This window comes from Drosophila kikkawai, chromosome 3L (genome assembly GCF_030179895.1).
Source record: "Drosophila kikkawai strain 14028-0561.14 chromosome 3L, DkikHiC1v2, whole genome shotgun sequence".
Taxonomy (NCBI): Eukaryota; Metazoa; Arthropoda; class Insecta; order Diptera; family Drosophilidae; genus Drosophila; species Drosophila kikkawai.
The window spans coordinates 985,140-1,011,649 of record NC_091730.1 but is presented as its reverse complement, the minus strand read 5'-3'; the positions used below and the strand labels follow the sequence as shown (position 1 = coordinate 1,011,649).

General features: G+C 47.5%; 4 protein-coding genes across 10 annotated transcripts in view; 2 read left to right on the top strand and 2 right to left on the bottom strand.

Annotated features, from left to right (window-relative positions):
• The window catches only part of RhoGEF3 (Rho guanine nucleotide exchange factor 3), a 34,563-nt gene extending 12,857 nt beyond the window's left edge, over positions 1 to 21,706 (top strand). Inside the window, exons 5-14 of one of the 5 annotated variants that reach the window (XM_017173272.3) lie at positions 171 to 684; positions 741 to 1,643; positions 2,093 to 2,437; positions 2,699 to 2,809; positions 14,059 to 14,098; positions 17,112 to 17,952; positions 18,042 to 18,630; positions 18,702 to 18,864; positions 18,969 to 19,075; positions 19,137 to 21,706. In XM_017173272.3, coding sequence (XP_017028761.2) covers positions 171 to 684; positions 741 to 1,643; positions 2,093 to 2,437; positions 2,699 to 2,809; positions 14,059 to 14,098; positions 17,112 to 17,952; positions 18,042 to 18,630; positions 18,702 to 18,864; positions 18,969 to 19,075; positions 19,137 to 20,280 — 4,757 coding nt within the window. In that variant the 3' untranslated portion in view covers positions 20,281 to 21,706. Of the gene's footprint in view, positions 1 to 170; positions 685 to 740; positions 1,644 to 2,092; positions 2,438 to 2,698; positions 2,810 to 4,556; positions 5,406 to 14,058; positions 14,099 to 16,243; positions 16,439 to 16,544; positions 16,997 to 17,111; positions 17,953 to 18,041; positions 18,631 to 18,701; positions 18,865 to 18,968; positions 19,076 to 19,136 lie in introns of those variants that run through there. The other 4 variants (XM_017173267.2, XM_017173268.3, XM_017173271.3 and 1 more) reach the window with 4 other exon arrangements.
• A 190-nt stretch (positions 21,707 to 21,896) lies between these two features.
• Positions 21,897 to 24,912, top strand: Atac3 (Ada2a-containing complex component 3). 3 transcript variants are annotated; one of them, XM_017173257.3, is made up of 9 exons: positions 21,897 to 22,170; positions 22,223 to 22,576; positions 22,641 to 22,853; positions 22,982 to 23,002; positions 23,203 to 23,320; positions 23,379 to 23,719; positions 23,781 to 23,875; positions 23,941 to 24,010; positions 24,064 to 24,912. In XM_017173257.3, the coding sequence occupies exons 1-9, from the start codon at positions 22,066 to 22,068 to the stop codon at positions 24,520 to 24,522; spliced, it is 1,776 nt and encodes a 591-aa protein (XP_017028746.1). In that variant the 5' UTR covers positions 21,897 to 22,065; the 3' UTR covers positions 24,523 to 24,912. The 3 variants fall into 3 exon arrangements, with proteins under 3 accessions (XP_017028746.1, XP_070141065.1, XP_017028747.1); XM_070284964.1 differs by lacking the exon at positions 22,982 to 23,002 and having other exon boundaries at positions 23,146 to 23,320; XM_017173258.2 differs by lacking the exon at positions 22,982 to 23,002 and having other exon boundaries at positions 21,899 to 22,170.
• Positions 24,913 to 24,942: 30 nt separating this feature from the next.
• On the bottom strand, positions 24,943 to 25,536 carry LOC108079054 (uncharacterized). Its single transcript, XM_017173261.3, has 2 exons — positions 25,146 to 25,536; positions 24,943 to 25,078 (listed from the first exon to the last, which is right to left on the bottom strand). Exons 1-2 carry the CDS (start codon positions 25,474 to 25,476, stop codon positions 25,020 to 25,022), a joined length of 390 nt encoding a protein of 129 aa, XP_017028750.1. The 5' UTR covers positions 25,477 to 25,536; the 3' UTR covers positions 24,943 to 25,019.
• A 73-nt stretch (positions 25,537 to 25,609) lies between these two features.
• On the bottom strand, positions 25,610 to 26,490 carry LOC108079053 (uncharacterized). Its single transcript, XM_017173260.3, has 4 exons — positions 26,411 to 26,490; positions 26,222 to 26,361; positions 25,927 to 26,163; positions 25,610 to 25,870 (listed from the first exon to the last, which is right to left on the bottom strand). The coding sequence occupies exons 1-4, from the start codon at positions 26,437 to 26,439 to the stop codon at positions 25,737 to 25,739; spliced, it is 540 nt and encodes a 179-aa protein (XP_017028749.1). The 5' UTR covers positions 26,440 to 26,490; the 3' UTR covers positions 25,610 to 25,736.
• Positions 26,491 to 26,510: the final 20 nt, after the last annotated feature.

Sequence of the window (26,510 nt, the reverse complement as noted above, 5' to 3'; positions counted from 1 at the left end):
GCTGTCCCTGTGCATAGTAGTAACTAGTATCCACTTTTTGCGAGGCCGATTAATGTCCCATGATTAGGCAAATTGCAATGCCCCATCAGGAGGCAAATAAATGAAATAAATTAGAGTCTTATTTGGTGGTCACAACCGGACTCACATCTAAATCACAATTTATTTCACAGATCTCTCCAATGATGAGGTGGACAACGAGGACGGCGGTTTGAGTGAGTTCTTGTCTGCCGGCACTCACAAGTTTCCCAAGGCTGGTGCCAGTACTGTCAGCATCTCCCCGTTCAAGATGCAGCGTCAGCGCTCTTTAACGCCCGATCGGAACGAGTCGCACAGTTCATCCACCAGCTTGAGGAAGCAGCGCTCTCTGACCCCCGAATCCAGATCCTTGACTCCCGAGGAGCGACGCAAGAAGGGGTCGCAGTTATCGCTGAGTGCTGGCTCTCGCCAGAACTCTGGCTCCAGAAGCAACACGTTGGAGGCCCGCAAGGACAAGACGCCCCCCAACATATCACGCAGTTCCTCCAGCTCTAGCTACAGTGGCGGCGATTCCCATGAGCCGCTCAATGCCAGCACCAGCTCAACTGTCACAGCCTCGGTTGCCGGTCCCGCAAGCAGCTCGAGCAGTCACCGGCGGGCCATGGCTGCCAAGCAGGCGGAACAGGAGCATCGCATTCGCCGCTCCAGGTAGGTTTAAGGATGATGATCCTTCAGACCACGACCACATAGGTGCTTTCTTGCAGATCTTTGCAGCTGAGCGAGCGCTCTCCAAATCGAACCCACAAGTCGATTGTTAATTTGGGTGCTGTCTCCGTCCAGCAGCAACATCAGGCTTCCGCCGGAACATATCAGCAATCCCGGCTGCCAGTTGGTGGAGGCGTCTTTCCGCCCACCATTCGAGCTTCTCCAGCTCCGGCTTCGTCCAGCACTTCTGTGAGAGTACGGCAGAGCGAGGCGGACAAGGCACGCTCCTTTGACTTCGATTACAGCAACTACAATCGCAGTGGTGGCTCTAAGGGATCAGCGCGCTCCGCTCACACAAGTGGCAGCGGTGGGGACAGCGGGAGCAACCAGAATTTGCGGGTGGAAAGGGAGTCGCGCTCCTTCGACGACGACTATCGCGAGGCAGTGCTCAACAATAACAACGGAAGCCTGCGCTTCCTTCAGCCTGCTGCTGATACCAGTCACCCCTCGTCCTCCCGTCTGCGCAAGTCCAACTCTCCCGTGGAGCACAGCGCCGCCTCGCGTTCGCCCCAGTCCTCAGGATCCTCGTCTAACAATCTCCACCAGGCGTCGCGCCAGACCGGCAGTCCCCAGAGCTACGGGACACGGCTGTGCGACCATGAGTTAACCTACGATATGCTACGCAAGTCGCCGATAATGAACTTTAGGCGGGGGGACAGCAGCGACTATGAGCTGCCCGTGATGCTTCGCAACCGGGAGACCATCAACTCCGGGGGCAACAGCGAGCTCAACTTTATGAGCAACGAAACGCGCATCTACGAACACCCGACCACGGTGCTAAAGCCACAGCGATCCCTACGCCAGAGTCCAGGATCGCGGGACGACCTGACCCTGGAGATGGCGGTGGGAGTGGGTGGTGATTACATTTACAGACAGGCAGCAACCCAGCCGCGCAGCAGCAGGTACTAGCTCCGACACGTTGACAGCTTTCGGCGAGCAAACCGAATCCGAATTCGAATCCCTGCTAAGCTAACTTTGTACCAACCTATTCCTCGAACTAATATGCACAAGGGCCCAGGCCCCCAATCCTCCTCGAACCAAGGTACTACTAACCCGACCAGAGCCAGCACCCGTGCGTAAAGACTGCTTATGCATACCAACTAATCTATGAACTAACCGAATTTATTAACTCTGCGGTGGAGGCGGCCTTACTCCTTACTCTTCCTGTATTTATTTTGAGGCACGTACTAACATAAATCAACCGTAGAAGGAGTAGCTAAAAAGGTATATGGGATATCCAGAACCCACCCCCTTCACTAGTTCTTCTGGTTAAAGGAAATTACTAAAGCTTGTGACATAAAAGCCCGTGTCTGTGCTGTGTGTAGCTTACGCATCTCGTGTGGTTTTTTAGCAACACCACAGAGTTATTCCCCTCAACGGCCACCACCAAGAGCTGCTCCAAAACCTTAGATACCTGCGACTATTGGCCCCGGTGCGCGGCTTGCCAGGAAGGAAGTGCAACCGGGCTGGTCAAGAGGGAACAGACCCAGGTGGAGCTGCAGCCCCACGTTGTCTCAGTGGCCGTTAACAAAAGCCCGAAAGCGTGTGTCCAACGAGTCGTTGAGGCGAGAGTTTCCAATCCATCGTGGACCTTCTTGTGCAGCGGCATGGCCAGCACTCCTCATCCTCCACAGCAGACGGAGCAAGAGAAGGACGAATTCGAAAAGGTAGCGGCCGAGGAGGATATTGCGCTCAGGTGAGTTTTGCTTTTTAACTTCCAAAGAGACAGATTGCTCCTAGGATACCCTGCTCTTCCTCCTCCTTCTCCTGCTAATGGCTTCAACTGGCCAAGCCATTAGCGATTGACAAGCTCCGGCAGGGGATGCCACGCAGCTGGGGCCTTCCAAGTACCATTAAACATGACAGATAACAATGAAAATGAGTGGCGACAGCGGAATGAGCTTGGATACTGTCAATAATGGATAATAGTCATCAATATGATATTTTCCCTTTTCAGGAGCAGCCAGAGCGATGGCCAAGTCGAAGGAAACGAGGGAAACAAGTGTCGCAAAAGGAGAAAGGGACGCAGTAGGTCCTTGCCACCGCCACGGAGATGTGGGATTGACGGGTGAGACTTTTTCATTCGCTTTGTGTATTTTATTTTTGGATATTTCAATTAGCGCTGGGAGCCAGCTAAATTCGGAAGTACAAAAATGCTGTTACTGTCACTGTTCATTAGCCTTTAATAGATCGATGTTCAATTATATTCATGGCCCTCCCCAGGTGACCCAATGCCAGCCAGTATGGTGTCAGGCGTTGGCTTATAATGCTGGCAATTGTGTTTATATCGACCGAGACCACTTCCTGGCAGCAGGAACACACACTGGCCCAGTCAAAAGGGACCCAGTAGAGTCTGCGCCTCCTTATTGTCAAACAAATAAACAGCCGGTGGAACTAGCCCCAGCTTCCACCTCCTCCTGCCATGTCCTGCCACCGAGTTCAGCGACCCACTGCTCGACTCGTCTATAGACACAGATTTGAACATCGTTTCACTCTCCCCCTCTTCACCTCACGCATCCTCCTGCCCCCTGCCTGGCTCTCCATAAATAAGCAATGAATCTGCCTGCCTGCCTGTGGGCGCGGACTAGCGTGTGTGTGCGAGAGCGTGCTTTCGTGCCGCCGGCAGGCATCCTCCAGAAGCAATAGCTAAGTAAAACCGGTGAGCAGTATTGACAGAGATTGCTTTTGTCACGGAACGTCTGTAAATTAGTCTCTTTGAAAAGCTTCTTAAAGACTATTCCCTCACCCAGGCTAATATATATATTTTAGTATTTTGGAGAATTTAAGAATAGGAGGGAGAAAGAATGACGATGGAATGGACTTGAGAATAAGAGTCTCTAATCTTTGCTTTTATTTAAAAGAATTTAAACCTTACAACAGGGTGAAATATAGAATTTGCAACAATATAAAAGGGTTTGTTTGGAAAGCAAAGGTATAATTACGTTGCAGAAATACATGGATCATGAATATATATGATTTATAGAGTAACAAATTGGAAAATTTGAAACTTTTGTCTTAAATTATTATACATTAGACTTGTATACAAATACACAACTCCCTCTAAAACAAGAAGAAAGGTAATTAATTTACATATTTTTGTTGTTAATAACCGATAAAAAAAAAAGTATTTAATTTTTATATTTTACGTAAAAATGATATTTACCATATTATACAAAAATAGTTATTTAAACTTTAATATTTAAAAGTAGCCATAATAATTATGGATAGACAAACTGATTTATAGGAATGTCGGAAATTGTTGCATACCTTTGGGCGGCTTTAAAACGCCAGGTTTCAGATGATTTAAATTTAAAATAATCCAAAAAAATTAACTTGATTATATTATTTATAAACTATACAACATTATCAGATCTCACCAACATGTTTATTAGTTTTGTAAATTATACAATAGTTTTATGGCGAATGTGAAAACTCGTTGTTATAACAGAATTTCGAAGTACAAATGTACAAAAACCATGTTGTGGAATCTTGTTTTTTTGTGCTACACTTTAATCTTTAAATTGAATCAAAAAAGTGTAAATATTTATCCAATAGAGTTAACCAACCATCATTTATCGCAGTTTCAAAAAGCGCGCCAAGGGTAATATCCACTCTTCACTTAAAGCAGCTCATATATCTGCACTCTTCTCTCGCACTAGTCCCTTACGGGCGCCATGGCTTATTGTTGTTGCCTCTTACATTTCAACACAGCTGTTTTTATATTCACCACGGTGCAATAAGTATACTCAGAAAGAGTGGCATCACTGCTAAAAAATAAAAAAAACATAAACAAAAAAAACTCGACCGAAGCAGACGCGCCGCTCGGAAATCGGAAAGTTGGAAAATGCATTTGTAGCAAAGGTGCGCGCGCCGTTCCACCCCCGCGAATGAAATTGTGTGTTGGCTCAGCTGTTTGGCATCATTTCTGCGATTTCCAGCGATTACACAAATCCTGAGCTATGAAAGCGCGCTAATAGCGCCAAAGGTGTCCCAGTGTCGTCAATTATTTTCGAGATCCGTGCAATTGCGAAGAGAACAGAAAGCAACAATCATCAAAAAGTCCCGCTGCTGCCGGCCGCTTTGCCAGTGGGCGTCCGTGCGTGTGTGTATCTGTGTATTCTGTGTGTGGGTGTATAGGTGTTTGCTGGCATTCTCGGGAACGCTTGGGCAGAAGCCAAAATGTGTGAACGCTTGGGCAACCGCGCAAATAGCGCATCTAAATAAGAAGGAACCATAAGCGAAAATCAATAACGCCGACCCGCTCGGCACAGTTTATTACGCAAAGCAGCGAAAATGTCTACAACGGCAATGAGTTTGCCCAGGACCGCGCAGGCTGCACTGCAGCAGGGGCGCGACGATGACTTCGGCCCCGGAGACGAAGCCGTTGGCGTTGCCGGGGAGACGGTGGCACCCGGTGGCGTCGCGGGATCCGATAGTGGGCGTGCTTCGGCCACGGAGTTCGATGTCGTGGCCGAGGAGCAGCCGGCCCTCGCTACGGCGCAATTGAGGGACTCTGGCGGCGGCGGCGGAGATGTGTACGCCAGTCGCGGCTCCCAAACGAAATGGTATCTCCTGCCCGAGGAGGACTCGCCGCCAGAAGCAGCCTCTGTGGGGGAGTGCAATGGAACTGCAGAGGACAACTGCCAAGAGGATGCCTCGGAGATGTAAGTTGACGAAAAAGAAGTTAATTGACTGCATAGGTTTCTATTGTATCTTCTCCCTCTCCCCCGCCTTTATCCGTTTTAACGCAGTTAATTTCGCGGTCCATTGACCAGTTAGTCCTGCCTGTTGACTTCTCCCTCTTCCTCTTGGCCTGTTTACCGTCTAATCAGCCGTAGATAATTTCCCGTGACCTGTTGAGGCGTCACAGGACTCACAGAGGCCGCCTGCTTCTGCTCAGGGATTTCCATCACGTTCAACTGGGTTCCCTGTCCCCGGCACTTTTGATTCTTTTGCCTTTTCCGACTTATTTTGGGGTAAATGTTCTACGAGTTCCCTACAATCTGCGACGACTGCCTATTTTTAGAAGTGTATGCAAAAACTTGCTCTGCTTAATGTTGTCATGGCGTCGAGCATTTTCGCTGGTTTTTGTGGCCTTTATACCTTGTACTTGTAGATACCAAGGGTATGCTGAATGCACGTCATCACCAGTTCTGAAGGGACCTTCTAGGATTCTAGCATGAAAATACTTTGGGTTTAGGAGAAATCTGTAATTATTAGTTTACTTATTATATATGTTATTATATGTTCTTGTTTTATTTTATTTTAAAACTTCTGAATCAGATGTTTGGTGTTTCTTGAGTACCGGGTAACTCAAGGGCGAGGCTCCCGATTAAAACATTTTTTCTTGTTAATATCTTTATCTTGGGTTTGAAGGCAAATAAATGCGCAATGTAAGGCAAAGATTACAGTTTCGTAGAAAGATTGGAGAGACCACAAGTTATGACGACTCCGAATATAGAAGAGAACAGCCACCCAATCACTTTAAAGTTGAAATTCCATTGCGTCACATGAGGACTCCTCAGCCTGGTCGGCATTCCGATCGAACTTGTCGTGGCGATGCACCATTTATGGACGACGGTTGTCAACAACTAAATCTTTCACTGTCACATAATAAGTGGCAGTAGTCAGTCGAACCAATTTATGCTGGGACTTTATCTTATGCAATGACCAAAACAAGTTGACGAAATAATAAGGGATATGAGAGAAGCGCTATGTATTTGTATAACAAGATATAGCTTCTGATAAAATAGTTTTATAGGTAGATTTTTCTACCCTCAAGCAGCTGTGAGCGGAAACTAGAAATACATGTGTACATACACACGTGCAATCAGGTCATGCTCGTTATATTTTCTCAATGTTTGTTTGGCTGACCCTATTTACTCGTACAGAAATCTACCGACTTCTAAGAGTGAGCGAGGACAAGATAAAACGTAGAAATACAGACGAACTTGTCCAACTACCTTTGCCACACAGAGTATTTGGTTTATAAAAAAGAGTTTATTATTAAATGGATACCTGTGACTTTGAACAATTAAAGTTATAGCTATTGCCCATAGGTTTTTAAACTGATTCCTAACCGAGACATAGACCATTCACGTTATTAGTCAGTCACACATAAGTCTCGCAATGATGACAACGATAACATTGTAAAGCAGATTGCGGAAGGCTGTCGTATCAACCAAAAGGTGTACACTCAATTCTATAAAAGTACGTGACTAGTCTTGTGCTTATCACTTCGTATCCCCAAGATAAACTTCTCTGCAGACAACTAAAAAGTAATTACAGTGTTGAGTTATGTTTCGAAATTGAAATCAGGCCTTAACATGGTTTTTAATATGTTTTTTTTAATGGTTTATTAATGAAGTTATTCCCTCCTATCTTAATATCTGGTGTTAATTTATTTCTAATACACTGTGCTTCTACTAATACTAAGTTCACCCATTCGGGTTTATAATTGTACGTCAGCTGCAATGACAACTCTGCATTTTCTCCACTATCAAATCGCAGAAATTGTGCATAATGACTGCACCAGGACAGGGTGTGATTAACTGCATTTCCCATCCGATATCATTGTCGAGTGCCTGAGCTGCTTGTGCGTTAAATAATAAGCTCGTCAGCCACCAGCTATGTAGCTCTTTTCCCAAACCCGTTGCGTAAATCTCTGTTTGCGAAGGAGCAACAGCCTCGTGTAATACATGGGTGTAGAAGGAGGAAGGCCCACTGCCACTCCCTGGGTTGTTGTAGCCTAGATTAACACATATTACCACTCATTTCCACGGTGTGCAGCCAGGTTTCACAATTGAGTGAAATGTTTGCCGCTCGTAAAATATATTGACAGCGCGGCGGCAGCTCCGCACAGCTCACCAGCTCGCAGTGGAAAGTCGTATTTTTGGGCACGAAAGCATTTGGATAAAATAATGTTTAATTATGTTACATATAAGATTCCCCATGCAGCGTTGGCCCGGGGAAAGTTATAGAGCTAAGGCAACAGCCACATCTGCTGACCATGCGTTGTTTGGTGCTTGGTGCTGGTGCCGAATGCGCTGGGTTTCCAGTTCGTTTTCATTTCCATTTCCATTTCACTGGCAGTGGCAGTGGCAGCCGGCAAATCAAAACAAGTGCAGCAGGGCGGGCAGCCCGCCAGCCCGCAAACAATAAAGTTTTGCAGCCCAAGTTCTCGTTGTGTAAATAAGACATTAAGGCTAAAAATGCAATGAACGTTGCCTGCAGCCACAGCCCCAAAGGGGAGGAGCGCAGAGCTCGTTACGTTCCCTGGCAGTTGGAGAACTTGTCACTGGAGGAAAGCAGCTCTGACAGCTGACGGCGTATCTGGCTGTTAGTTAGAATTCAGATGCTCCGCCAAACAGAGTTTGCAACCAAGTGAGCTCCTTGACATTTTCAGGCCAAAAATGCATTTACAATGCGTTGGCGTAGGCGTTTGGGCAGGGGCGACTCCCTGCTAATGGGATATTAATTAATATTATTCACGGCCCGAGGGTGGGTGGGTAGGTGGTCCTCCCCCTGGCCGGTCATTAAGCACATCTCCTTGGTTAATTAGTTACCTTCGTGTCTGTCATTAATCAGCGGCAAAACTGGATTCCTGCTTTTCATTATTATTTTTCCCTACCCCAGGCATAATGTCTCACATCTTCCTAGGGAATCTGGCAAGGTGGGGTATCCAATGCTTCGACTACTCTCCTTCATTGTGCTTGGAGAACTTCAACATCCATGCTTTGGGCCGGTAATTAGTTGCTTTGTTTAGCGAAATGGAATTTCGGTCGAGCGACACCTTATCCCAGTTTACGGAAATTAAAAACACAAAACTGAAAACTGAAGCACGGGGCGGCACGAAGACATCTGCGAAACCTCGGCCGGAATTGAAAATAATCAGATGATTTCAGTTTCTGTTGACGCTTGGTGAGCCCGGTGCTGTTCGTGCTCACCAACCAGGTCTCCCGAGTCCGAGTCGGAATCTGAGGAAAAAAAGTCATTAAAAAATCAAAGTAAAGCCAAGCCACTTTAATTGCCTGTCATTAGTAATTCTTGCTATTAAGCTAGTCTTTTAGATCTTTTTCATGGAAGTTGCAGATCACGACAAGTCATAGAAGTGAAATAAATAGAGATAGAAAATTATCTAAATAGTTTATAAGTTAAGATGGGAGACTTTAGGCTTACATTGTAGAGCAGCTTCTATTAAGAGTATGTGCCTTGCCATTTGAGCTATAAATCAAGTCATACCATCCATTAACCATGTATTTACAACACAAAAAAGATTTAAAGTGTATGGGGAAAAGACTTTCGCTTTCAAATCAAAAAACCGCTGCTGCAGTTTTCCTCGGTATTTCCGTGTACATGAGGCAATGTCTGAGTCATTGCCACATCACGCATGCCTTTATCCGAAAGTCATTTCCAATTTGAACCCAACGACTCGTTAAGAAAAAGAAAAGATCTGCCTCACTCACCTGCTCTATACTTGAAATTAAAATGTAACGAAGTTCTTGAAGTTGCTTAAAGTTCCTTGAAACCCATTTACCATACTCCTAGAAGTCCATCAATGTCCAAAGCATCTATCAACCCAAAACCAGATCTATTCCTATTTCTGGCCTCTGCCATCGGTAAACAAACAAGTTGCCCAGCTGCCGCGCGTGCCCCCTCCTCGGTCGGTGTGCATCTGCCATCGGTTATTGTTTCTGTCTATTGTATTTACGAAACGATCATTACCATCGTCTTCGAACTCCTATTTCGGGCGCTTGTCTGTTTTGTGGTTTACAATCTAAGAATTTGTAGCCTGTTGCGCTTGCGTTCTCCGGAAAAGGTTGGGCGTGTCTTCTCTCCCGCTCCTCGCGAGTGGATACATTTGAAATTAGTAGTCTGAACATGGTTTTTGGTACGCAGGTGAATGCACTTTCAGTTTACCCAGTCTGGGGCATGTCGTCACTCCCTTGGATTGAGAAGTACCTACCTTGAGGTTCAGAGCAAAGTCTGGTGAGATTCATTACGTAAGCTGGCCTTACTGCGTGGAATTCGGTCTCAGTTTATAGCGGAGATAAGGAAGCTTGCCTGGCTTTGATTTTGTTTATTTTTTAAAGCTAGAAATCCTCTCTTGATCTGTCCGTAATCAGCTACCAATGCCACCCAATGAGTCCCCTTATCAGTTAAGTTGCCTGTAACTGGCTGAGCTTTCCTTCGCATAATGAGTTCCAAGACTGCGGAAAGACATGCCAAAGTCATTAGCAAATGAATTAAGTTTTTAATAGTCCGTTTCATTTTATTTCAGCCCAAAGGGGCGTGGGGTGAGATCATCGAGTTCGTTGCGCCGGCGCTGTATCAGGTCCGGTAGGGATTCATTGGAAAGTTGAATTGCGCGACAAATGTGCCTACTTTTGCGTAATTACATACACTCTCTCTCTCTCTCTCTCTCTCTCTGTGTTAAGCCAGATGCAATTCAATATGCTAAGGCACACACACTGATTCAGATTCCGATTCATAAATTGTAACAATTACGGAAATGGTGGAAATCGTTCCCTTTTTGTCAGTGTAAAAACTTATTAAGTTACCGCACTTTGAAGCGATAGAAAGCATAGACGGATAACCACATAGACTGCCTGTTCGAATCGTTCAGATGCGGATTTCCAAACAGTAAATCATGCAACCCACTCACTTTACTAACTTAATATGTATACAATAAAATATAATAATTAATAGAAACGACGGCGGCACAGAAAGTCTCCGGTTCTGGGCCAAACCCCCATCAGCTCCTTGGCAATCAGGGCATGTCGGAGTTGGGAATTGCATGCTCACCTCGTTGGTTCTCAGACACATGCGTGCTTGAATTCTTTCCCTACTTCCTCTATCTGCGCCTCTCTTTCTTCCTGTTCCTCCTCGGCCTTTCTTAATTATACAGTCAAATTTGTAACAAAAACCCACTTCAAAGTCACCATCATCTTCGTCGCTGGCGAGAATTATTGCATGTTCGGGCCCTGTTCACTCTTGACTGCCTCTATTCTTAACGACTACTACTAGAGGGAAACCAGAATTGGGCCATTAAATGCTGAGAATAATTTAAAAAAAAATTACAGCCGTAGATTGTTGTTTTAGTGACGAAATATCACGAGGCGACGAATTGTGTTTGTGGAGAGTAATTCATGAGTCATTTCTATATTTGCCAGGCACTTGCGTAGCCGTGGCAATCCAGATGTGACTGCCTCTCATCCATTCATTATAATTTCTGCATTATTTCACCGAGACCAGGAGGAGTCACCTTCCTCCACTTGCACCCCTTCATCCAGGCTTCAATTGAAGCGGCAGCCACGTTTCCTCCCACTGCCTGCGACGAGTTTTATAAATATGCACACACGCAGATGCCCTTCCTACTAGCATATCCGTAATGCACTTCACTCGCGCTGCTCCCCCTGATGGCCTGATGAAATGAGGCCTCTTTAAGTTTTATCGTGGGGTTGATGGCTGCAATGTCTTGATGTTTTACGGAGACATTACGATTTTTTCTTGCTTTGATAAACCTGTCTGCCATTCTGTAATACAGAGCCTCGCACTGATTCAAAACTAGCAACATAATGCCCTTTTTGTGGCCCAGGGTTCTGCCGAATTCGAATTCATTTCCCGCTGTGCAGCTGACAGCCGGCCAGTCATCCCGTACTTTGTGGGTCTGTGATACTTTCTGGATAAAACTGTGCCGCTCCTCTATACCTTTCTATTGTCGCTGCTTGGCGGCGGCATGTTTGGAGTACGGTTAGTTGAAAAATTCTTGTTGTCCCAATAATTACAGGGGACGCGACGTGTGCGTTCTGCCTTTTGTGTTTGGTATTTCCACAGAGCCTGATCACAAACCGATTATTCTGATTTCATTGAAGCAGTTTCCAAGTGTTTCTCTTTGGTTTTAGAACCCTTACCTGATTCCCCTTACATTTTTTAGTCTCAATCATTACTTGGAAGAGGATGCAATGCGCCTTGTTTGTTCAATAATAATTTTATGCCTCTCAATTTGATCCGGTGATAAATTAAGCCAATTTGCACTAGGCCTGACCATGCAGGCGTTCTCGCACAACGTGACTATTTAGTGGAAATCCGTATATCGCCCAGTTTAGCCACGCTCCCCATGTGGTTCTCTAAAAAGTGTAAGTGCTGAGGTACAGCTCTTGGTCTTATTGCGAATAGCATTTTGCGCCTTTCCTGCCCAGGTAGTAGTGGTGGTTCATCGCGTTGCAACTACCTGTCCGAGTCGCAGAAACCGGTTTGCATTCGAGTTGCAGTTCCAGTTGCTGCCTCTGCTTCTGCTTCTGCTATTGCACCTTGCTTAGTTGAGCTTCCAGCTCCCAGTCTATATGCAGATTACTGGGTGAATTTGTTTCAATATCGTGGCGCAACCTTGGGACGCTGTTATGGGGGAGATAAGGTCAAGCCGGCTGGCCTTGTTTTGGTTTGTGTTTGCTGTCTGTTGTAGCCACAAATCTCAGCACCTGCGCCAGCTGATCCTGAATATTTCAAGTGTCCGAACATCCTGTGCCCCATTTTCCCGCATTGCTTACAAGTTCCTATTAAGAGGCGCCGCTTGTATTTCCGGTGACATATCAGCTTTCAATGTTGGCTGGTTTCCGCGTTTTCCGGTGGTGGAAAATCTCGTCATACGTTGGAGTACTTGTCAGGAGTGCTGTGCACCACTAAACTCTTGAACGAATAAGATATTCTCATTTCAAGAATATAGCACGGCCTGGTGAATCATTTTTTTATTATTTTTGTCCACACGCCAGCAGTGAAGGAAGAGCTGTCAGGATTCGAAACCGGTTTTTGGCCTGGAGCGGCAGATGTTTCCTTGCCTTCTCTCCACCGACTCATTGTTATCCTTTTTGAGTCGACCTGCCGCAGTTGAGCTCATTTTCGGTCTTGAGCCTCAGCAGCAGCAGCTGGACGCGATGCCTCAAATAGGCAGATGCTGCTGAACCCTGGCTCTTCCACCACCATAGCAACAGGGCAACACTCTCACTCAAAGTCCTTCCCCTATTTTGAGTGGAATGAGCAGTTGAGCAGCTGGAAAACCAACAACGAACCCCGAGTGTGTGCGACTGACTCGGCGAGGATCAGTCTGAACCGAAACTCGATCGAAACGCACGCACGTACGCACTCGGCGGAAGTCTTTCGAAGCTATATCCGGATTATATAGAATGCAAAGCAGTTTAACAGTTTGATTATGGTCACATACCACTTACGCTCCGACCTAACTCAGTTTAGTGTACCCCATCTCGCCGCAAAAGTGGAAACCAATACCAAAATGAACAAGAATAAAACAAGTAAAAGTTACGGTATTAAATCCACACCAGTCTACCGGCAGAATACGCCCAGGAAAAAGCGGTCTGCCGGGGTGGAGGGTCAGCGCTTTAGGACCCTGCAACGGTGAGCTAACTCAAGGAAGGGAGAGGAACTTGAGAACTAGAGCAATGCAGATGCTGCTCAATTGGTCTCTGCAATCGGAGGATCTCAATCAGACCGCCCATTAATAATCTTTAGCAGTACATCAAAGGCAATGTCTACCATTGCGGCTCCAAGGACGCACCTTTGGGGCCTAGCCTAGAGCCAGAACGTTTCCTTCCAGAACTGCATTCCTTCACGCATACCAGATTTAATCCGTTTTTTGTTACGGACACAGAAAACACCCTCGGTGCTCGGGGAAGGTATAGGCCGGCAGTCACCGCAGGCGCAAACTATGCGCTTCTTGCATCTTTCTCTGTCTGGGCCTTCGCCTCACTCCGTGTGAGTGCGTCCTGTTGATTCCTAAGGCCATACCCCGCACATCCCCGGGTCTTTCCCGGTCTTTAAGGGTCGTTTTGATGGGCTGTTTGTTTTCCCTGTATGCCTGGAATTCCCAGAATTCATGGTGTTTGCTTACAATAAGCATACGGAAATGGAATTGGCCAAGTTTGCTTTAGATTCGGTTTGCGCAGTTTGCTTTAGGCTTACCTTCTCCGGCAGTAAGAAAATCCTTTTTCGGCATTTTCCAAGTCATTTACCTGCCTTAACTACCAAGCAGCACCACATTTTCACACGCAAACTCAGCCAGTAGCTACCTTGGGTCACAACAAAACTAGATTTCTTTGAATTCGCTAAATTGCACCCCTTCGCCAGTGGCGACTAATGAGCAAACATTTTGGGATTATGAAACATTTCGCGAGGTCAGCCAACCAAAGTACCTGATCGGCGGCGCTAAATTTTACATAACTCTCAGCGGGAAGCGCTACTGTGCTACTCAACAGAAGGAGATCCTTTACTAAACAGAATTTTGTATATTTTGTCTATTTTCAGAATGCCAAATACCGGAAATCAAGCAATAAGGAACGGCTTGGTACGTAACAGGCGGAAATTCGGGTTAATTTTGGTTCTCGAGAAAGGGAAATATTAACAAGCAACTAATATTGACATACGGGTGAGGGTTTCTAGCCAAGTATATCGCGGTATCCATGTCCAGATGCACAATGATGATAGTGACAATCAGGAGGTCTCGAGTTCGATGGGATCGCGTTACCCCGGACAGCTGTCGTTTCCCCTGCCTCAGAATTTAAATTGATTTATTTCGGTCGAGCGGCTGCAACAGCTGCGATTCGTATACAAATGTTTAGATTTTGTCACACGCTGCTCTTGAGGATATTTGTGGTGCTTTCAGGGGGCCGAGAGGTCACGGCCAAGCAGCAAGAGCATCGAGGAACATGATGCACTTGGAATGCTTTTAGGGTGGCAACGTTTTAACTGCAGTTCTGTTTATCGCCCTGCCTGCCTCTGTGTCATTCCTGCTCTTGAGCTGTAAAGCTGCTGCTCCCCCATAAAACGTACGCAGTTTTTGTAAAGTTTTCAGCTGCCAAACTCGAACCCCTAAAAGATTTACAGCCGCAGCTACGCTAATTAAACGGAACTTAACGATCGGAATAAAGCTTACGCCAGGGCCACTTTCTCTTAAAATGCACTTGGGAGGCAACGTGCACCCTGCAGCAAGGTGGCAAGAGTTCAATACTCTCTGCAGACCCCTCTAAGATGTTTCTATGATATTTTATATAAGAAATGTTACAGCTTCGCCTATCCGATTACCAGCCATCAACACTCCAACCGCAAGACATACCATCGTTTGTGTCAATAGGGACTTTCTCACTAACTACTCCCCACTCCTGTCCAACCGCACTCGAAAACGGAGTTGGAAGTCATGGCTGACTTGGCCGCTACTGAAGCCCGTAAGGGAACGCTGCGGATGAACCCGAAATGTGATCTCTGCCAGGAGGAGGAGGAGGAGGAGGAGGGTGATGCCAATTTAATTTTGTGGCCACCAAATGGAAGGGTTCCTGCTAAAGCGGTAATGGAAGCTCAAGGACGAAGGCTCTAAGTACTCTGACAGCTCATTAAATTCAAGGGACACTATATGCCTAGAGAACACATGTTTCCGGCCGCGTCTGTTTTTCCCCGTTCCTGGTTCTTCCCTGTTGTTAGCCACCATTAGGTCCTGTTCGCTCAAGTCCCTAATGCCTTCCCTATGCAAATGCCGCTGTCGAAATGTGTTTTTAAATCACTTGAGGAGAAAAACGAAGCCGTAGTCGTATTATAGGCTTATCCCTCTGCTTCCTAGTCTTGTGTTTACATTGGCCGTAGTCTGGGTTCATTGCGCTCATAAATAAAACTTTAAATGTTTTTCAACCGGAGGTGAGCTGAGGTCTCTGTTCGTGACATTAGATTCACTTTTGGATCGCTCAGTTAAAGCAAATAGAATTAAATGTGCTGGATTTGTTGTGTTGTGCATAAAAGTGGCTGCATCTCTTCGAAACCATAAATAGGAGGAAAGAGTATCCTAAAGAGGGGCTCCCGATGAAGCAGGATTGATTAATGTACCACTGAAGAGGAACTAAACAATCCCTTCTGCTGATGGCTAAATCCCGGCACCATTTTAATTGCTTAAGAGACCAGGACATTAGGTTGGGGGCAGTGATAAGCCGCTTAGAGTCCGGCCATTGTTCCAGAAGGAAGCACTGGTGACGTAGGATGAAAACTAATCACGCAAGACAAAGCCAGCAGAGTGACATTGGCCAAGGTGCAATGGCGATGGCGAGGTCGCAGACAATAGCTTGACCTAGCCCGGCCACAACGAACAAAAGACAGCAACAGATGGGCCAAGTGGCAGTGGCTCGTGCTGCTGCTGCTCCTCCTCCTCCTGGATCATTCTTGCGCTAATCTAATCAAGCCACTTCAATCCAGACGCCCGACAATGGCACTCGCATATGGATTCGATCTCGAGGCCTTTCATGACCCTTAATGCAATATCTCCACTACAATGGGCCGGCCGTCCACTCACGACCGGGGCGACGACACCGGCACCCAGCACTCGTCAGTGCTCGCGGTTCGCATTTGCAAGTCTCGCTGCGGCAATCAGTTATTAGTTATCGCTTCGCTCGGTTACACCTGCCTGTGCTGTGCTGCCCGTGCTGACTGTGTGGTCGGGATCTGGCCGCTTAGCCGCGGAGGAGCTATGAAGAAGCTGATAATACCCACTCTCATGGACACCTATGGCCTGATTAAGTTCTGGGACTTTGATGCCGGCCCCGGCAGTGTGTCGCAATCCGCCAGGGGACGGATGGACTTCAGCATGCCGCCCGACGACTCGATGCCTGGCGAGCGGAGCTACAAGTGGAGACCTCGCCGGCTCCAGGTCAGCCCTGTATATCAGCCATTATCGGTGTGATAAGTAGGTGGCCCCTCGCCTCCTCCGATCCCGCTTCCGACTGAGTACATTTGCTGCTCATATCAATTTGATTGTCAAACGAAAAGTAAAGCCCGATAAAATTGGAGACATCATACCACCCCACCACCACCATCGCCCACGTGTGTCTGTAGCTGTGCGCCTGCCATTTCATTTTCGGTTCGATTTTTGCAGTTTTCAATACAAGACCGTCCCTTAACTCACCTCCCTACCCCCCAATCGCAACCATTACCACCAAAACAACAGCGTAATAAACCTTATTTCGTCATCATGAACGCGAACCCCCCCTGACACTATCGCTCTCCGGTTAAGTTGAAATTCTTGTGACAAATTCCACACACAGGCATAGCCACAGCCACAGACACAGTCACAGTCACCAGGTATCACTGCTGTTAATAATACAATACAAAACCCGGTCAATACGGGCATAAACAAAGCTGTGCAATGATAAGATATTTGTGGTTTCTGGTGAGAAGGAGCCGCCTAGGGTCGCCAGCGAAGCACTACGTAAGCGTCAGTTGCAGTCAGGGCAAGGCCAGGGGCAGTTATTCCGGGGCTAGATGATTTACTAGACTGTGCGGTGTTGGGGAACAATAGTAATGGAGCAACTTCTTTCTTGCAGGCGCAGCAGATGCGGGCCGTTTCCAGTCCCACGCTGACAGAACCACTCGCGGTGCCGCCGCCACAGAAGCCAGAGGAAAGCGCCGCGGATATGACAACCACCACTGCTGTCACAGGCAACAGCAGCAGCAACAACAGCGGCGGAAATGGAGGTGTTAGTGTAGTCGGTGGTGGCCTGGGCGTTCTGCAGATGTTCAAGCGCACCCTGAACAACTTCAACAGCAAGAACCAACTGCACATCACTCCGCTGCCATCAGCCACGAGCACCAATGTGCCAAAGACCAAGTCGTCGCCAACCACGCCGACCGTATCCATCACAGCCCCCGCTGCGGCGGCGCCAACAGTCAGCAGTGAATCTGGTCCGGAGGGAGGCGATGCCAGCTCTGGCAAGTACCGATTCGGGCCCCTCATCTGGCGCACCTCCAAGGAGCGTCGCAAGACCAAGTTCAACCGGCGTGACAAGTGCAACTCCGGTGACTCGGGCATTCAAATCGAGCTGGAGCAGGATGAGCAGTACTCCCGGGCACTGGCGGCCAGCGGAGCTGGAGCTGCCATTTCCGTTTCCGTCAACGGAACTTCATCAAGTGGCGCCGAGTCCAAGATCAGAGCCATACGACGCACCAACTCGGCCAAGGCGAGCAGCCTGCTCGGCCCCCTGGCCCTGAAGTCCAGGAATGCCAAGCACCTCAACATTGGGGGAGAGTCTGGCAGAGTGGAACGCGAGGCACCCGAGTCTCTGCCCACGCGATCTCTGAGCCAGCCCAACGGCCTGGAGACATACGGCATGGGGCGCCCGGAGCTGGAGGACAGCGACAGCGACAGTGTCACATCGCACGATGAAGGTATGTAGCTTGTGGACCACTCAATTAGGTTCAATTAGGTTGTGGTCGGGCAGACCAGACTAATGTGCTGTTGTCCCTTTGTTCCCCAGCTGTCAGCTACTACCCCAACATCTACGCGGAAGTTCTGTACAATTTCACGGCCGCAGGGCCGCAGGAGCTGGGCTTGGAGCGGGGAATGCTCATTGAAATATTGCGCAAGGAGGTTGGACCCTGGTGGTTCGGACGCATTAAGAAGGAGGACACCAATCTCGTGGAGGATATACTGGATCCCGAGCTGGGCTGGTTCCCCAAGGAGTTTGTGCGCATTATTCACTGTCCAGAGACGGACATCTTTTTCAACGAGCACAGAGCAGCTGCTGCCGATGCAGAAGCGGAGGCAGAGGCAGAGGGTAACGTGGAAGCGGAGCAGGCGCACGGTGAGGGAGCCTGTGGGGGAGGTGAATCTGAATCTTCTATACCTCTAACTGTTGATGCGTACGGCGAGGATGCGGATGTCACCGTAACGACGGACAAGAGCAACGTCACCCTAATAGTCATTGAGTCGCCTCCAACCCCACTGAGTGCACCCAGTGTGGACATCCAGTTGAACCACAACACAATCCTGCGCCGAAGTGCTGTACGGGAACTGCTCGAAACGGAGGCCAACTATGTCAAGCTGCTGGCTGCCATTTGTGATGGGTAAGATAATATTCTCTTTCAAAAAATCGAATCGATCGGCAACCCAACTTTATTCCTTATTCCCACTTTAGATATCTGCCGGCCATGAGCAAGCGCATCGACATATTCTCGCCAAACAGTATTCAGCTGATCTTCTCCAACATAACGGCCATCTACAAGTTCCAGCGCAAGTTTCTCGAGGCCCTAAGGCGAGGAATTGAGCAAAACCAGATAGCCAAGGTGTTTCTCAAAATGGTAAGGATAACAAATAGTCTTAAGGTTAATTACTCTTATGGCGAAACAGCTAAAGTTAGCTTATTCCAAATCATGAATAAAACTTACTATCTTTCACCCGCCAGCACAAAGGTTTCCTCTGCTATTCCACTTATTGCAACGCCTATCCCCGGGCCCTAATCGAACTCGAGTCCTACGATCGCGTCAAGGACGCACGCACTATCTTGGAGAAGTAAGTTAAACCAAGGCTTTCCCACAGAATCTTCTACTAACCCAGGTTTTTGCACCCACAGCTGCCGCGAGTCTGAGAACCTGGCAGAACTTCCGCTCTCCGCCCATCTCCTGGCACCCGTGCAGCGCATCTGCCGCTACCCCCTGCACCTCAACGAGATCATCAAGACGGCGCTAGAGGGCGAGACTCGGGAGTCGGGAGATGAGGTAGACGCTGCCAAGCCGCTTGCCACCGACTACGAGCAGCTGGAAGTCAGTGAACTGGACATACCCGATTCTCGCGACATTGTCAATCAGGCGCTGGAAGCCATGCGCGGCATTACAGAGGCGGTCAATGAGGGGAAACGCCACAGCGAGACGATTGCCAGGCACCAGGCCAGCTTCCAGAACTTCAAGGGACCGCCGCTGCATCTGCACAGCGCTCGCTTTTTCCTGCAGGTTGACGCCACGCGACAGAAGCAGAATCTGTGGAACAGCAGCTGCACTCTGTTCCTGTTCGACAACCAGCTGGTCTACTGCAAGCGGGACATCATCAAGCGCAGCCACTTCATATACAAGGGTCGCATTTTCCTGGACCGCTGCCGCGTCGTGAACGTTAGAGACGGCAAGATGTTTGGACACACTATCAAGAACTCCCTGCGCATCTACTGCGAGGCTCGCCAGAAGTGGTACGACTTCAGCTTCCGGTCGGCGAACCGGAAGCATCGCTTCCTGAGCACCCTTGCCCTGGAGCGTCAGTTCGGCGGGAAGCCCCTGTACGTGCAGGAGATGGCTGGCTTCGAGTACAATTACGAGGAGCGATGTGGGGACTTCTCCGACCAATCGGATTACGAGGCGCAAGACTTCGACGCCACTGCCGGGGCCACCTCCGCCAGTGGGGAGAGCTCAGTGCCGGAGTCACCGGCCAAGTCAACTTCCCGCTTGTGCGAGACTCTGCCCAAAAAGTCACTGTCCCGGGACGGCATATCATCCAGTGCAGACAACTCGCAGATGCTGTCGACCACATCGACGACGGGTTCGCTGGGAAGACGTCCCTTCGGCAAATGGTTCCGCAAGCCAAAGAGCACCAACTGCACTCCGAGTCAGTCGCCGACTCACAAGCCCAGCTTCGATGCTGACGCAACTCTCACAGAGGCCCGAGTGGCGGCCATGGAGCTGGCTGCAGCCGACGACGAGGCCAACGCCGTGGACAGCTCGTACGCCTAAACAAGCTGGGGGTAGGGAGAGCTATAACTCATACACGGCACACCATATATGGTATAAAATATTTGTTACAATAATATTAAATTGCCTTTAATCGTAGCAGGTCGAGTGGGTGTTGCCTTCGGATGAGTTAACGTTTATACGTTTATGTTTACGTTTACGTTTACGTTAGTGTTATCTTTTCGTTCAATATAAATTTGATTTCGTTTTTGTTTTTAAATAGATTTACGAAGATTTTACGAATATCAGAAACATGAATATTGTATACTTCTGGCATTTCAATGCGACTGCTAGTCTAAAAACCCTATTACCTGTCCATACTTGTAATTCTAGGTTACGTGATAAGTCGATAATAAACAACATCCGCCAAGCACTTGAAGATTTCCGTTTCTCCTCCTACTCCTCCTTCACAAGCTGAATAGAAAACTACCCACAGAAACGATATTGATAGGCGTTTAGAAAACGTTTGTAGTTACTTTGAATACGACACATTTTAAGTAGAATGAGTGCATTCTCTTTGTATTAACGTGTATTGGAAATAGAGTTTGTTACTGTTTTTGTTTGGCCAATTCCCAATGGCATGTATTCACAGTTAAACCGGAAACGGAAGGAAGAAGCAGAAGCATATTAAGAAATAATAAGAAAGAAAAGTAGCAAACTATCAATAAAGGAACAGCAAATATTATAACAATATTGTACCATATGGAAATTGGTTGATTGTCAATTTGAACACAAATCGAAAAATCTAAAGAGTAGCAAATGTTAACATTCTCACACACAAACAGCAAATGCAACAGAATAATTGAGCGAATTTAATTTTTTCTAAAGAGAAACTCGTATGTGTACCCATTAGCATTTAAATTGTTGCCTAAGCTGTTGGCAAGGATTAGTTAAATGTTTTAAAGAGCCAGTATAAGTTAATCGTAATATATATACATATATAAATTCATAAAGCAATTTACTATTAAATAGATTTTGCCAAAAAAAATTAAACCTTTTGGTTGAGATTGAGATTTTCCCCTGTAAAAATTAACACGAATATAAAGTAAAGTATTTCTGATCGGAATGAGGTCTAAAAAATCCAATTGTTAATGAAAAACTAAGGAGAACTAACCTGTTTACCCCTTTGCCCCCCCATTGACCGCACCAATTTGTTAAGTTTTAATCAGAAAAACATGATAATAAAAATACAAATAATAAATAAATAATAATTAAAGCGTTTCGCCAAACACAATTGTACAAAAATGGCAAGCGTCGAGTGCGACTGAGCAATTTATATTAGAAAAGCGTACACACGTTTCAAAAACAAGTCAAAAAGGATGACCCGCTGCTCGGACCCTTGACCGGAAACGAAAAACACATCCGTATACACTTAGCAACCACAAATATGCTCCATATGCCAAATAAATAAATATATATATTTATCCAAGTCAATATCTGGGTATTCATTCAAAAATTGGGTTTCGTGGGGCTTCCTTTAAACATTAACAGCAACTGCTGCGTTAAGTTAATGAATAAATTTCGAATTTAGCGCCCCTTTGGACCATGGAAGCAGGGCTGCCAACTGGTTTTTGTCTCCAAATAATGTACTATCGACTTATCGATACCCATCGATTCCCATCGAAATAGCACTAGTGCTTTCTCTAACTAGTTCCAAAAACATAAACATTTAATTTATCCCGAAGCTTGGCTTGTTTTTACAACGCGGATTGGCTTGCATCCACCAAACTGACTGCCGTAATGCTATCTGGGGCCTCAAGCAGCTGCTGAAAGTGTTCGCTTGCCAAGATGCACAGCCAGAACAGTGCTAGCAAAGTCGTGGCCACCCTCCGCGCGGACGGAAATGTGTATCCGATGGAGCACCCCAAAGCACACCTGATGCACTATGAGATTGTGAGTAGAACCGCTGCTTAGAAGCCCCAACTCAAGAGCGATCGTCTTTCAGCGCACGGAAGGCGAGGTGCAGCAGAAGAAGGGCAACCTGCTGGTGGCCGCCACATGCGTGGACCTGGGCAAGCAACTGCTCCAGTACGCCAGGGACAGCGATGTGGCTGGCGTGAAGACGGCACTGGCCCACGGAGCGCCGTTTGCCTCAGACTGGCTGGGTATGTCGGCGCTCCACTTTGCCGCCATGAACAATCAGCTGGAGATCTGCGAGATCCTACTGCAGGGAGGCATCAACATGGATGCTAAGACGAAGGTGGACCGGACGCCGCTCCACCTGGCCTGTTACTATGGCCACGAGCGGGTGGTCAGCCTGCTGCTGGCGCTCAAGTGCAGTGTGAACTCCCGCGACATGGTAAGAGTATTCCGTTTGAGATTAGTGGATCTCGAAGAGTAACCCGACTGTTTTTTCTGGCCAGCTCCGCATGACGCCGCTCCACTGGGCCGTTGAGAAGAGGCACAAGGGCATTGTGCGCATGCTGCTTAAAAACCAGGCGGACGTTACGTGTGTTTCAAAATTCGGCAAAACGGCAATCGGTCTGGCCGTGTACACAGAGCAGGCGGATGTGCTGGCGGAGCTAGAGATGGCGCGGCAGGCACAGGCCACCAAAAAGTTCAGTGACGAGTCGGAGGTAAGGACTTTATATGGCATTTTCTTGCCTCGGGATTTAGTTTGTGACTTGATAGTTTCTGTGTCGGTATTATACTAATTCTTGTTCGACTTTTTGTCTTCGGCTGCCCTGCGCTTATCGAACTCCAGATAAAATCGCATAATAGCAGAGTATGTACCTCAGACATCCTTGTTTTATTACCCCTTTTAGTAGCCGTAGACATGCATATGTTTCTGAATTCTGGCACGTTTGGCACCTTATTATATTTTGCTACCACGAAATTTTTGCAAGCAAAGAATTTTCCTTTCCTTAGCCTGTAGAAATCTCTAAATTCTCCAGTGAACAATTAAAATTTACCAATGATTCGCAGAAGGAAACCAGCGACGCTGTCAACTCCATAATGGATGAACCGGAAACCATGAAAGGCCAAGACGAGAGCGAAATGTCTGTGGAGGAACGAATGGATGTCCTGGAGACCCTCCGAGGGCGTAAGCTCAATAGTTAGAGGCCACCAAGACGTAAAAGTATATAAATTGCTTCTTGCAGATACCAATGTGCTGGGAAACTCGGCATTAAACATGCTGAAGACGCACGGAATTGCGGATATGATGGAGGAAAACGATGATCAGGCCTCCAAGGAAATGCTGAACACTGCCCTGCAGAACGGACGCCAACTTATACTCTCCGAAGGTGGGCGCATGCTGCTGCACGAGACGAAGGCCGGTCTGAGCGGGAAGCGTGAATTCGTGAACGGCAGTGCCAGAAAGGTACCGGGTGTGGCTCTGCGACCAAATATCAGTAACTCGCCGCCTCAGAAGATTCGAATGAATGTCATCAAGCAGAAAGAGACGCCAGCGTCGAGTCCTTCGGGGGTTTCCAAAAACAAGGTAGCAAGAACCCTTTACTCTTTCCACTTGCACATACTTTAAATGATCTCTCTTCGAACAGAATATACGCATAATCTCGTTGACTGATTTTAAGAAGCTCTGCGGATCGGACAGTCAGCCAAAGTCGGTTCAGAAAATACCTGCATCAATGGCAAGGTAACTATATGCCATTTCTACGTAAATATTTATAAATCTCTTGCATTGTTCGCTCCCTTCTGCAGCTCTGGAATGGTTCGTCAGCTTCCGGATGGCACCAAGCTGCTTAATATGCGCCCTCTGCAGTCCCGACAGGTGGGTATTGTGTTTGGTTAAAGGCAAGTTTATAAAATCTCTTCAACTTACAGCTGAAGCTTCCCTCCCTTCCGAAAACCATGGAGCCCACTACAGGCTTAGACGAGTCGCAGCACGGCATTGAAACTGCTGTTCCACCTGTAAACAGTAGTCCAGCGTCCGCGAGTCTAAGGGGACAAGTGGGCACCGTGCAGACGATACAGCTGCGACCCTCGCCCACAATAGCATCGGGACAGGGGCACACGAACAACGGGGTGGCAGCCGTTAAAGCTTCGGGCGGCAGCACACTAAAATTGCCCTCGGCAAAGGCGCCCAATGTGATGCCGTTGCTGACGTCCTCGGAGATTTGCCGGCAGTTGCATGAGCTGCGACGGCAAAACGAGGATCTGCGCCGGCGGGTGGACACTTTTCAGCGGGAAAAGGAGGAGATGCTGAGGCGCATTGATAGGCTGGAGCAGCTGGTGCTGATTCGGGACTCGGAGGCGGAGATGGAGTACGTGGACGACCTGTAGCCAGAGCTAAGTTATGTTTACTGTAAATACACTAGCACATAGCAAACCGTTTGGGCGGCGGCGCCACTGCCGGCTACGTCCGCACCTTTGGTCCGCACATCGCTAATGGGAACACAGTTCAAGAATAGGTTAAGCTAGACGCTAAACTAAGAAGTTAATCATCTATCGTTAAGAGCATTTGTTAATTTCATAACATTTTGTAACAACACCGTATTAATTTAATTGTTTAAACCTAAAAGTAACAACAAGAAGTGGCAACCGTTGACCGCGGTCGCGGATAGTTAGTTTTCTACTTTAAAAGGCATTTTAAGTCGTCCAGCGAGGGCACACAATGGCGCCTTATTTTATAAAAAAAAAGCTATAATAAATATTAATTATTATTCTATGAAAGGGTATCTAAAATGGTATAGATCGAGCAGAAACAGTGTATGTAGTGTATATTTTAACAGTTTTTTTTAGAATGCAGAGTACGTTGCCGCTGTGGGAATGGCCAAGTGTCAACCGCGCGTCATTGGAAAGAGTCCTTCGCAACTTCCGCGTCGAACTATTTGAATGTCTAGAAATATTGGCAATTGAAGGGGGCAGCAGGCAAAAGCAAATCTCAGGATCGACTTAAAACTCACCAGCCCCGCAGAAGCGAGCGCAATTGAACTTCTGCTCATTGAGGTAGAGCTGCATATTACTGCCACAAATGGGTCTGTACTCCGGCGTCGTGGGACAGCGACCGAAGCAGTCCAGGAAAGCTTGCGTCGGAGGCGGAGCGGTTACAAAGGGCGTAATCCCCCCACGCACTAGTACATTGTTGACAAGCACCAGGTTGGAGTTGCTGGCAGACGCGATTGGAGCTGGTGTGGGGGAGCGAGCTGTCGTAGTTTCGAATACGAGACCCTCTTGGCCAGCACCCAACTGGGTTGTGCAGGCCAGGAGTAAGACCGATAGCCAGTGAGCGGACATCTTCAATGGGACTAGTAAGCGTTTAACCTGGACCAATGCCTAAGTGGAACTAAAGGTAAGCACCTTTTTCGCAAAATCAGCTGCATTTAAGACAACAAAATACAGGTTTCAGAAAAAGCCGCTCTGGAAATTCCAGTTCTATGATGACGGCCATCGGTTTCGGTTTATTGTTTGCGATAAGCTGAGATGAAACAGCCAGAAAATCCCGCTGCTCTTGAGTCAGCCGACTGGGCAATACCACAACAGATTAGATGCTCCGCTTAGCCGATAATGATATTGTTGTAGGGCACCGCTGTGATTCGCGGCCCTGCCATGGAGTAGGCCGGCGAAACGTACTGCATCGACCGTTCCAGCTTTCGATAGTCCGTGGTGAATGCCAGGAAGCCAATGCTAGCTACAAGTAGCTTCATTAGTATTGGAAGCTCGTGTCCAATCAGAGTTTTAACTTACAGTTCGAGGTGCGCGGGACATTCTGCAAGGGTGACCCCTGATCGCCGCCTGGCTGATCCGTGTCCCTTGTCGCCGAGGACTGTGTGTAGTCCGGACTCAAAGTTCTCTGCAAGCACTTTCCCATATGAGCACCCTGCCGGGTTCGGCCGCATCGACAAACGGAAAGGAGATTCTGATACATCTCTGGGGACACGAACCGCGATTCGCCCTCATTGTTGTGCTGAATGGGACACAATCCTACGCAAATCCTGGTTTTTAGGGGGAGGAATTCTAGACGAGGCATCCGGCAACTTACCTTGAAGTTTTAGCTGGTCCCCCAAATGGGAATCTATCTCAGCTTGGTGATAAAAACTGTTGGTTTTTTGGCCCGCAACTTGAGCCCACACCTTTGGATAGTTGCGTCGTGCCTTGTGCTCCATGCGCACCTGCTCCTTCCTGAAAGTTTCATCAGTATTCCAGCACAATATCCATTTATTGTACTCACAGTTTTCCAATTACTTTCGCCGGATCCATCTCGCTTGCCAAGACCAAGACTTTTTACTGAGTGTGTTTGATCGATGGGTGTGGGGATGTGAGGTCCCTTT

Bases quoted from the DNA above. Each gene is read 5' to 3' on its own strand.
- LOC108079054 (XM_017173261.3), bottom strand. From the start codon at position 25,476: ATGTCCGCTCACTGGCTATCGGTCTTACTCCTGGCCTGCACAACCCAG. The intron at 25,079-25,145 runs GTGAGTTTTAAG...CAATATTTCTAG, and splicing joins CGCTCGCTTCTGCGGGGCTG to ACATTCAAATAGTTCGACGC.
- Atac3 (XM_070284964.1), top strand. From the start codon at position 22,066: ATGCACAGCCAGAACAGTGCTAGCAAAGTCGTGGCCACCCTCCGCGCG. The intron at 22,854-23,145 runs GTAAGGACTTTA...TCCTTTCCTTAG, and splicing joins AGTTCAGTGACGAGTCGGAG to CCTGTAGAAATCTCTAAATT. The intron at 23,720-23,780 runs GTAGCAAGAACC...CTCTTCGAACAG, and splicing joins CGGGGGTTTCCAAAAACAAG to AATATACGCATAATCTCGTT.
- LOC108079053 (XM_017173260.3), bottom strand. From the start codon at position 26,439: ATGGATCCGGCGAAAGTAATTGGAAAACT. The intron at 26,362-26,410 runs GTGAGTACAATA...TGAAACTTTCAG, and splicing joins GCGAAAGTAATTGGAAAACT to GAAGGAGCAGGTGCGCATGG. The intron at 25,871-25,926 runs GTAAGTTAAAAC...AGCTACTTGTAG, and splicing joins TGTCCCGCGCACCTCGAACT to CTAGCATTGGCTTCCTGGCA.